General features: G+C 41.1%; 1 protein-coding gene across 2 annotated transcripts in view; it reads left to right on the forward strand.

The window, feature by feature from the left end:
* KDM5A (lysine demethylase 5A) overlaps positions 1–10,167 on the forward strand; it is a 52,243-nt gene extending 42,076 nt beyond the window's left edge. For both annotated transcript variants that reach the window (XM_071422250.1, XM_071422249.1), the window contains exons 25-28: positions 2,123–2,282; positions 2,789–3,009; positions 5,139–5,549; positions 7,090–10,167. In XM_071422250.1, coding sequence (XP_071278351.1) covers positions 2,123–2,282; positions 2,789–3,009; positions 5,139–5,549; positions 7,090–7,302 — 1,005 coding nt within the window. In that variant the 3' untranslated portion in view covers positions 7,303–10,167. The remainder of the gene's footprint in view (positions 1–2,122; positions 2,283–2,788; positions 3,010–5,138; positions 5,550–7,089) is intronic.
* Positions 10,168–11,673: the final 1,506 nt, after the last annotated feature.

The following is an 11,673-nucleotide window of genomic DNA, read 5'->3' on the forward strand; positions in this document are numbered from 1 at the left end:
AAATATGTAGAGGCAGAGGCAATGCCACGGTTGCTTCTTGAGCAGTGTTTTCTTTTTAGTGATAATATCTCTGCCTTTGAAGATGGTATCTTAAGAGACATGTAAATTCTTCTAAGGCAGATATTCTGGTTTATAGAGGGGCAGCATATTCTCCAGGTATGATGTGCTGTAATCTCCTATTTTTAAGTGTTTTGTTTCTCAGCAGCCTGATGCATAGAGTACACAGATTTGTGACACAGAGTCCCCTGTGAAATGCCAACAAGAATACATTGCTGTTGGGTGCTACAGCTTTTCATTAATTTAGTTTTATAAATAAAAGTAATTCCCAAAACTGTTCTTTGCTTCAGGGTTCTTTATGAGGCATTTTCTGAGGCTGTGATAAAACATGTCAAGAAAGATGGCATGTGCTTGCCAGGATCTTGGGGTTTTTCAAGAGCATAATTTCATTTGTTTAATGATTCTACTGTCATAATTTAGAAATCTCATGCTTAACCCTTTTGGTTTGGATGTTCACCATGAAAAATATGTTTAAGCAAAGCTGATAGAGACCAGAAACGTCTTCTGTTAGGTCTACTAAGATGATTGGAATAGAAGACAAATTTTCAGGCAACCAATCAAGTTCTTCAGGTATAAACTAGGAGATGCAAGATTTTAAAAAACCCCAAAACAAAAAAACCCAAAGTTGCTCAGAATTTAATTATTTCTATACTGTTGACTTTTAAAGGTGTTTTTTTTTTTCAGTTTTTGATACGTGGACTTGTTCTAGTGTGTTTAAAAAAAGATACAGCTCATTATGCATCGTGTATGTATTTGCTCTTGTTGTGGACCCTGTAGAATTAATCCTGAATTCCTAAGGCTCTGTAGACTATATTTTGAAAACCACACTCTCTGGCTTCTCAAATGTGCAGTTGTTATAGAAGTAGATATGAAAATATGATCTGTTTGATTATATGTCTCTTAATTAAAACATGGTTCTTCCAGTAAATCTTCATTAGGAGTGCAGCAGCTAGATTTTTTTGTAAGGTTTGTTCCAAGCAGACACATTCACTGGTCAAATAATCTGCCATCTATTTTCATTCTTCAACTTGTATTTTTTCCTCATTTCTTTGCACTGGTATTGCCTATGGCTGCTAACGATGAATTTAAAAAATTTAAAAATTTCGAAATTTGCATGTTAGTCCTGAACTTCCTTTAATACAGTACAGTAAGATACCCATAGTACAATAAGACACCCATAACAAGATACTGTTCAAGATAGAAATTCTTCACTGTGTAGGGAGAAGTACCTTCCACTTTCTGAGTATATTTATTTTACCTTTTCATCTGGGCAATTTAAATTTGAATTTCCCACTTGTAGTTCTGTACAGAAATCATTAGTTTGTACTTTCTTTTAAACATGCAATCGAAGGCCACAGAGAGAAAGAAATATCACCATTCTCAAACTCCTTTTTTATGTCATAAAATGACAGTGTCTTGTCCAATACCTTGAGCTGTTCAATGTCTTACTCAACACAGTGAGATGGGCACAGGCCAGTGCTATTAGTATTGTGTTCCTGGAAATATTCATGACAGCCCTCTTTTTTCAGTGTTTGGTCCTAATTTAAACTGATTTAAGACTTCCATAAAAGTACTGATCTCAGGATAGCATTTGATTGCCATTATGCTGATATTTCTCACTGGGCTGGAATGCCCTTTTGTTTCATATCTCTAAAATCCTAAATTATTTCTTTCTGTAGTCACTATAATTTAGTCAGCATGCTCCCTGCTTTATGGAAGATAGTCTTCATGGGCTTGCAGTCTGACTTTTCAAGCAAAATAATAAATTATGTAGGCTAAGAAAAAGCCTCTTTACATCATGTTGACTTCTGAAGACCATGCTTAAGGTGCTGAGTGAGGAAACTTGTCAAGTATTTTTTATGCACTAGCTGTAAATAAACTTACCTATCTCCATAGTTCCTGTGTTCATCCACCATGTAAGTAGGGATATAATTTTTACCTTTGATCTTGGTATCTCTGATGGAGTGCTTCAGGAGCAGCACACTGCTTAGTCATAGTAGAATTGACTTTGAAGTAGATATTTTCTGGATTCAGATGTTGCATGTTTTCTGTGTGTCTTTTTCAGGACAATGCCAGTGTGAAATCCTCCAGCAGCTTGGAACCCAATTTGTTTTGTGATGAGGAAATCCCCATTAAATCAGAGGAGGTGGTGACACACATGTGGACTGCTCCCTCGTTCTGTGCTGAACACGCCTATTCCTCTGCTTCTAAAAGCTGCTCTCAAGGTATTTGCTTTGTATATATACATTGAGATAAAATTAAGTAGATAACTGGGATGAGCAGTCAGTGAGGAGTGGAACTGCTCTGTATCCACACTAGCTGTACAGGATATGTTGTCTGGAGGAATGTACAGCAGAGTTACATTGTAGTTACTTGCCTGATATTTGATATATAAACCTGTGCCAGTGTGTTTTAGTTGCTACTGTTTCCCACCTTGTTGTAAAAAACACCTAATTTCTTTTGGTTTCGATCTCTTCCTTTTATCTTTATTTGGCTTTGCCTGGGGAGGTTTAGATTGGATATTAGGAAAATTTTCTTCACTAAAAGGATGCTCAGGCCATTGGAACAGGCTGCCAGGGGAAGTGGTGGAATCATGTCCCTGGAAGTGTTCAAAAGACATGTGGGTGTGGCACCTGGGGACATGGTTTAGTGGTGGGCTTGGCACAGACTCAGTAATCTTAGAAGTCTTTTCCAGCCTTAAGGATTCTGTGTCTTGGCTCCTGTCTGAAAGGTTCTAGCACTCCAAGGAAGCAGCCTCGCAAGAGCCCGCTGGTACCTCGCAGCCTGGAGCCCCCCGTGCTGGAGCTGTCACCTGGAGCAAAAGCTCAGCTGGAAGATCTGATGATGGTAGGAGATCTGCTGGAGGTATCTCTGGATGAAACTCAGCACATCTGGAGGATTTTACAGGCCACTCATCCTCCCTCTGAGGACAGGTTTCTTCATGTCATGGAGGTAGGGAACTCGGAGAAATACTCTGGTGTGGAACAGAAATCCCACCACATTCTGTTGGTGGATTAATATAAATATCATCTTGAGTAGTTGAGTGCTCAGCTTGTCATGTTTGGATTTCACCTGGAGAAAGTAGTAGGTTACAGAAAACAACAGAATAAGTGATGCAGAAATTCAATTCTTGATCACTCATGCCATAGCACTGTCCTCCACAGTTAACCATATTGAGAACAGTTTTCTCAAGTAGTTCCATATGCAAACCTTATTTTAGAAGGTAACAGGTTAATTGAGAAAACACTCCTCTTGATTGTGCCTGGAAATGGAATCTGCAAAAGAGTTACAAGAATCTGCAAAAGAGTTACAAGAAACATTTAGGAAGATGAAAAGTTACACTTAGCTTATATGACATTATACTTGTAAATTACTGAACTTTCTTACTGGGGAAAGCATGTTTTGATAATGCAGACAGTAAGGTTCATGTTCTTCCTCAAAATAACCTAGACGTAGCAATTTTTTATTGATACACTGTGAAGATGTCTTGATTGCTTTGCTCAGCTGCCATGGATCAGGCAGGTTTATCTGCTGATTCTGAGGTCTAGTCAAAATCACTTGGCTACATTGATGGAAAAGGCAAGGAATGTGTGCTAGAATAGAAACTTCTCTTAAAGTTTCAACTCAAGCTGTTGGATTAAGAGCCAGAGAGTGAAACCCCTTTTGTATCATCTGTCAGCTGCAGTTAGGGGTCAGTTTGACCATATGGATTATATGATGGCTTGTGGGGTTACTGAGCTGTACAGGAAGAACAGAAGATGCTGGTTCTTTCTTGGCTTTTTGGTGGTGTACAGCAATACAAGATGGAAGGTTGCATGCTGTAAACAGTGAGGTTAGGTGAACAAATTAATTGGTGTCTCATTTTCTGCATGCCATCCATGCACAGTGGGTGAGTTCAAGTGTTGCCAGACTGCATCAGTTAGAAGCGTGGAGTACAAAACTGCCCCTGCCTCCCTGTTCTGCTGCTTTACCACCTTTCAGCCCAAGTACTACATAAGCGTAATGTTCTTTCAGTGTAATGGTTTTGGCAGGGGCTTGATTGAAAAGCAGTTTGAATGCCAGCAAATAGCAATTTATAAATAATATGCCAGACTCTTATATTAATAGTTGAGCAAGGCTTTTTTCCAGGAGAGTGGGGTGAGGCGTGTAGAGTGTGTGTGCATTATAACTTTTTCTGGTTAACCTTTATGAATACTTGCTTGACCAGAGCTGCCCATTTTGAATTGAATATATTCTATGTCTGTTTACATACAAAATAAGTAAACTTCTGTGAAATAATCTGGAGAGGATTTGGTTTTGGGTGGAGTAGCTATATTAGGTAGTGTACAGTAAACAGTCTCTTCTGGTTTATAGTATGTTCTTAATCTATTAATAATTAAGGTTAAAGTATATAGCTGCATTGACTGAAATCAAATCAGTCCCATTTGTACAAAGGACTACACAAGTGAATCTTTCAGGTATAAATGGGACTTGTCACTGTGAATGTTACCTGCAGGGACAGAGCTGGCCAGTTTTAAGCCCCACTTGTGATGTGAATCTGTTATTTAAGAGCTCTTGATGACACCAGGATATTTACAATGTCTGCCAGTTTGGAAGCCATTCATATAATAGATGTTGCTTTCTCTTCTTGCTTGAGTTGCTGATACATTTTAAGAATTCACCAATTACTCTTTCTTAATCTCCAAAACAGCAGTTGCTTTCTCTCGAAAATAATTACAGGCAAGACTGACCTCGGATGAAAAATAAGCATCTAACAAATGATTAATCTTCTCAACTTCTATTAAAAAACAATGTGAGAAGGGAGTTGTAATTATTGCTTATTTTGCCTTCTTACCCTTGCTGATAGTTTACTTTTCCAGTGGGTATTTTTGGCTGATTATACTTTGACACAGTTGATAACACTTAGGAATTTTTTATAGTATGGTGAAAATCAAGTCAAGTGCTTTTTTTGTTTAACAGTATGTTGTTGACTAGATTTCTTCATGCCATATCAGGGTAAATGTAGAGGTAAGTACATTTGTCAAAGCTCAGGTTTGCAGGAAATGTGTCTTTGACTAATATGTGTATCTTTTTCTATGAAGGATGACAGCATGGATGAAAAACCACTGAAAATGAGAGGGAGGGACTCTTCTGAGAGGAAGCGGAAACGAAAACTGGAGAGAGCAGAACAGTTCTTTGGAGATATGAAGCAAAAATCTAAAGAGCTGAAAAAACTGGAAAAACCCAAGAAGAAGAAGCTAAAACTCACTATGGATAAGACAAAGGAGCTGAACAAGCTGGCAAAGAAACTGGCTAAGGAAGAGGAGCGGAAGAAGAAGCGAGAGAAGGCAGTTGTGGCAAAGGTAGAACTGACCAAGGAGAGCACAGAGAAAAAAAGAGAGAAGAAGGTTCTGGATATTCCTTCCAAGTATGACTGGTCAGGAGCAGAAGAGTCAGATGATGAGAATGCTGTGTGTGCTGCTCAGAACTGCCAAAGGCCCTGCAAGGACAAAGTGAGTTACCCCTTAGTTGTGTCACAGGCAATTCTGTGCTAAGTCAGAACCCCTGTGCCAGGTAATATTTAAGTTGAGCACCGTGAGAAACCAAAGTGCTGTGGTTAGAAATGAGAGATGATTGAGTAGTACTTGGTAGGCACATGGATTTAGCAGGTTGAACTGTAGGAGTTCCTTATTCTCTTAGGTACTTCAAAAGAGAAGATGGAAGATTAGAATCTGGGAAAAGGTGCTCTGTTTTGGTTGTGAAGTTTAACTTCTTCAAGCTGTGCCATTTTCTGTTGACTGTGTGCAACATGCATTGGCTGATTCAAAGGATTAATTCTTTGATTCAGAAAGAAATATTCCTAGCTTTACTGTGTCCCTGAGCAGGAGTGGGATGTGTGATGTTCCTAAATGAAATAGATTTTCTGTATTTCTTGCATACGCTCTGTGAACAGTGATGTTGCAGGCTGAGTGATCTTCTTAAACTTCAGTGGTTCATTTTGTTTGTTGGAGATAAATAATCAATTATTTTAGACCTGATTGGATTATTACAAAAGAAACTTGATCTGCCTCTCTGTGGTACTGCCTGTCATGATTGTCAGCTTTTAACACAGACTGATGATCAAAAATATTTTCAAAATGTTTTTTCTGTACTTTTTTACTTTCAACAGGGGAATACCATACTTGTCAAAAAATGGCAGATACAGGAATGTAATGACTGAAGCTGCAGCTGTTGATATCCATTACTAATCACTTTGGAAGATTTGTTCAGGAGTAGTTGGCTACAAACCAAAGTAACATCTGTATGATGATAATGTTACTTCATTTTAAATAGGTTGCCACTGATTTTCTGATACAGCCACTCCTGTTGCTTTTCTGATACAGTTTTACATTCCCCTGTAAGTGGAAAGCAGAAGTACAGCAGTAACAATTTTTATAGCTGTACCAGTGGATGCCATTAAAATGGAGGATCTGTGTTTCTTACCCTGCAAATCAGAGTTTCTGCCCACTGACTCCAATTAACATGTACTTTTATTCAAATAATTACAGAATCAAATCAGTAATGTTTTTTCCTTCCTGCATTCTAACTCATTTTTTGTCTTTTCCAAATTGTTCTACAGTAGGTTCAGCTCAAAGTTTGTATTGTAGCTTAAATGTTCTGACACTTAGGACTTAAATTTACAAAAGCTGCTGTTTGATAATGCAGTCTAAGAGGGTGTGTTTGGAGACTCTCACCTGTGCTGAAGTAACCATCCCTGAGCCTTTTAAATATGTTTTAGAGTATCTGAGGAGAGCTGAGTCATTTTCCTCAGGAGTAGTAGAGTGTTCTTGTGCTGTTGCAGTGTAAGGATGCAAGAGGGGCAAGGTTTGTTGGAAGAGTTAGTTTCCATTCAACTGAAGTAGCTTGCTTAAACAAGCTCTCTAGGGGCATTAATTTTTGCCCCAGAGCTTTTATATTCTTGGTAGCTCTGGTAGGTTTAACAGAAGGTATTTTTGTCACAAACTGTGCCTGTGTGTCCTTCCTTGTAACAAGCTGTGTGTTGCTCTCTTGCAGGTGGACTGGGTGCAGTGTGATGGGGGCTGTGATGAGTGGTTCCATCAGGTGTGTGTTGGAGTGTCCCCAGAGATGGCTGAGAACGAGGATTACATCTGTATAAACTGTGCAAAGAAACCCCTGCAGGGGCCCAGCAGCCCTGCCCACGCCTCACCTCCTCCCTTCCTCCTGAGCTACAAACTACCAATGGAAGATCTCAAGGAGACGAGTTAGCAACTGCTCCATGCCCAGAACTTCTTGGGAAATGGACCACTGGAGCCCTTCAGAAGGAGAGGGGTTTGAGGCTGATGTAGCTCCTGAGCTTCTCTTCCAAGGATGTACAGACGTGCAGCAGAGCTGGTCCCTTGGGTGCTGCTGCCTTCCTTCCTGCAGTGGCACTGTCAGGGCACAGAGGCACCCGCTCAGCTATGCACACCCTGCCTGAGGAGCAGCTCCAGCCAGTGCTTCCTGACCTGAGTGTTTCCATCCTGGAGTGTGGCTCTTGCTCTCAAGGACTGAGCAGACTCGAGGCTGTTAGACACTTGAGGGTGTTAGAAGTCCATGTTGGCAGTGGAGCTGGCCTGGAGCTGGTGGGCATAGGCTGGAGCTCTTAGACCTACCTGGTTATCCTGAGGAGGTGACTTTGGAAGTTATCTTTCACCTCTCCATGCCAACCCAGTGTGTAGAGCAATGTCTTGGGAGAATGAAATTGCCTCCAAATCCAGGCAGCTAACACTACACGATAAGGGTGGGAGCAAGTGGATGAATTTCTTTTAATTTCTCTATTGTAGCTAAAGGGCAGAGGAGCTCACAATGGCAAAAATCAGCAAAAGTTCTGTTTACCAAAAAAGAAGCCCAACTCTACTCCACTAGGCAAATTTTTTTTCCTCAGTGGGAAACAACTGATCTTCCTGTCCTGAGGAGGGCCAGAAGTCATTGATGATGTCTAGCTAGACCAGAACTTGGGAAGAGCAGAGTGCTTCCCTTTCCACAGGGATGCTCTCTCCTGTTCTAGGCTTTGCTTAGAGTTCTGCACTCCTGCACATTGAAGTTGTGTGGCGCAGGGTGGAGCTGGCAAGGAGGTACAGCACCCAGGGCACAGCTTCTGAGATCTGTACCCAGGGATGGGAAGGAAAGAAGACAGCCCACTTACCTCAGAGGTTACACTGACACGTGCTTCTGTGAAAAGTTTCACTCACAACTTTCCAGTATCACCAGGCTACAGGCATGGCCTCCTGTGATACCAGCAAGCAGTCTGCAGATACTGTTCACAGTGCAAACCCCTCCCTGCTGGCTTTGCTGGGTGTGTACCAGTGTACAATCAGCAGCAGTTCCTGTTTGAAGTTGCCCCTGGCTTTGCCAGAGGACCAGAGGGCTTGGGGTCATTCTGGGTGACAGTTGTTTTAGTAAATCCATTTTTAAAGAAGGACTTGTTTTTACTTTTTTCTAAATGTCTCAGACTACTGACTTGTTCTATAAATAGATTATTTTTCTTTGATTTTTTTATACTTACCACTGTTAACCAGCAGCACAGACAGAGGTTCACAAAGCAAAAACCTGCCCGTGGGCTTGGGTTTTTTTACTCCATTCCTTCCTTGTAGTACAAGGAATTAGCAGTTACCTTCCCCATTCTAGCTTGACCAGCTGCCTGTGTTTAAATAGGTAAATACATTTCATGTGCTACCTTTGTATTTGGGTTTGTTCCTGTTAGTGGGGCATCTGGGCCTTAATGACTCCAGTGGATGCTGGCCTTGTGTATGTGAATGTCTGAAGTCAGCCCCTGGGCTGTCTTGTCCCCCTCTCCACTCGCTCCCTATTGTTTCCATTCTTCTGCAGTTCTAGGAGTGTTGTAAGTAGTGTCCAGTCTTACTAGGAGCTGGATTGGGATTTAAAGAAATATTGACAAAAACAAAGGTGTGCTGTCTTGACTGTTCTGTGTCCCTTCTCTTGTTCTCTGATGTTTGGAAGTTTATTTATTTGGCAGAATTATCCATCCAAAAAAAACCAACTCAGCTCAGGTAGACAGAACTTTATTGTTTTCTTCTGTGTGCCTGCTACCTGGGAAGAGGGAAGTGTGCAAAAGGAAAAGAAATAAGATGGAGCACAGAAGATCCAGAGTCTTGGGAGCTTTGAGTGCAAATTGGACACAGACTTCTAATCCCTGCTCCCCAGAGACTTAATGTGATGTTAAAAGCAAAAGCAAGCTGTGGTTAAGCGTGTGGCTGAACGGGCACCCTAGCAAATTTAAGAGTATTATTTGTTTACTTATTTATGAAGGAGTCTATGCTTTAGATAGACATACCCTCTTTTTGCCTCCAATTACTTTTTTTTTTTCTCAATGTACACTTAGTTTTGGTAAACTGATTTAAGCAGTTGTTACTTTTCCTTCAAGCTTTAACCGACGGTACTACGTAAATGTTTCCCCATATGGAGTGGATAAACGATCTGTCACAGATGTTTAATCGTTCCAGAAGTAGACTAGTACAAGATTTCTTAAGGAATCCCAGTGTTCTGTATTCTTTCCTGACTCCTAGAATTTGTGACACAGCAGGGGAAATATGGTTAGCATCTCCTGTTAGCCACTGAGCATATCCTGGTAACCATTCCTGCATTCTCTGTTGCAATGAAGTCATTGTATGTAATTGCCATCAACTGGAAAAGAGATATTTGAGTAAACCTGCATTGCATGTTCCTGTTTCTCTGTGTAGAAGGTGTGGTGGAGAGTGTTGACAGAAGCACTAGTTACAACAAGATGGAAGCAAACAGCTCTACAATGCAACTGTGGTCATTCTGCTGGTAACAAGCACAGGAAAGAGCAAACAACAGAAAGAAATGTGCAAATCATATGCAAAAGTCACGTTTTTAGTAGCTGTTTTTCATGTAGCCGCGTGGAGAGCCTCTGTTCCACTGTTGGAAGGAGGTTGCCACACTTTCCTCTGGTCACAGATGTCTTGTCTGCTTTTGGATAAGGTGTTCATAAACTGAAGACCATTATTAGCTTTACATCTTATTGTTTAAGCTTGTTTTTTAAGAGCATAATTCCTATCAAAGGATTGCTGATAGTATGAACTTATGAATAAATGTTAACTTTTGGAAAAACCTGTAGTTTAGTGGTTGAAAAACCCAAAGCTACGGTTGTGGTGTTGTCTCCAGATCCTAGGGGTTTGAATTTTTATAAAAGCGTGTGCAGAGAAGCCAGCCAAAGCCAGGACAGAAATGTTCTTACAGGTCTGCTACAGCTGTGGGAAAACTCTCTCATGCTTTGGGGACAAAATCTCAGTACACAAAAATATTAGCTTGTATATCTAGAAAGGTGCATGTCTTAATGCTGTAGTCTACAAAGGCTGCTTGCCACTGCTGCTGTTATTTCTTTTCATGTGTCTGACACAAAAGGTCAAAGAAATTACCTGAGCTGTTTTGAGGAGCTGAAAATGGCCAGGGCTTGAGTTGTATGGCTTGTACAAACTACGTGTTTTCAGGTTTTTCCTGTAAAAAAACAGGGCCTGCAATTTGGCAGCTTTGCTTGCAGAGAGATAAATGTCACTGCTGACCTTCAGTACCATTGCCTTTAGGATTTATGCTTTTGACAGATCTGTAGCTGAATGCTGGTGCAGCCTGGACCATTGGTAATGAAGACTTAAGAGTCTTCAGCAACTTAATATTACTGATATTATGGGAATTATCTGAAGGGATTGGAACACAGTCACACAGCATAAGGTAACAGGCAGTTTTCGTTATATCAGCCACACTGTGAAACTTGCACTGATCTTTTCAGTTTTTAGAATCATAGAGTAATTTAGGTTGGAGGGCACTTCTGGAGGTCATCTGGGTAAACCTCCTGACCAGAGCAGTGGTGACTTTAAAAGTAGGTGAAATTTTTCAGGGTTGTGTCCAGTAAAATTTTGAGTATTTCCAGGGATGAGCATTCAACAACTTCCCTGAATTTCCATTTGGTTTTGTAGCATCTTCAGTGCAAAATTCACTTGCTGTAATGTGCCTGTTGCCAGAGTCTGGCTCTGTATTTTCTCTAATCATCCCTTAGGTAGTTGGAGACTGCAGCTCCAGCAGCCTTGGTTTCCAAGCTGAACAAATCCACCTCAGCCTCCCTTGAGCCATGGCATGAGCTGCAGCCTTCTGACAGTCTCGGTGGTCCTTGTTGCAGGGAGCCCAAAACTTGGTGTGTTACTCCAGGTACAGCTTAAAAGTGTTGAATAGAGGGGTGAGTTTACTTCCTTGAACCTGCTGCTCACACTTGTGCTGTGCAGCCTCCTACAGGGCTGGCCTGTATGGCTGCAAGTACTGCTGACTCCTGTTCCTTCTGGCTACTGTTAGCCCCAGATCTTTTGGTTTCTAATTTCTCAGATGCAGGACTTAAACTTTCCATCAGCACATCACTTCAGCCAGGAAAGATCCAACTGAATGGGAGTTCCCTCCTCCTGAGTTTTGGGCTCTGCTGCTCCAGTCCTCTGCCAGCATTGTTTGATGCCATCTGAGTTGCTCTATACCACTACCCAGGTGGGTAAGAAGAAACACCTGAGCTACTGCACTTTGAGCTGTCTCCAGGATTTCAAATTGGTGACTGCTGAAGCCCGAGTATTGAAGTCC

This window comes from Agelaius tricolor, unplaced genomic scaffold (genome assembly GCF_023055355.1).
Source record: "Agelaius tricolor isolate 1412-34295 unplaced genomic scaffold, bAgeTri1.0.p SCAF_3, whole genome shotgun sequence".
Lineage (NCBI taxonomy): Eukaryota > Metazoa > Chordata > Aves > Passeriformes > Icteridae > Agelaius > Agelaius tricolor.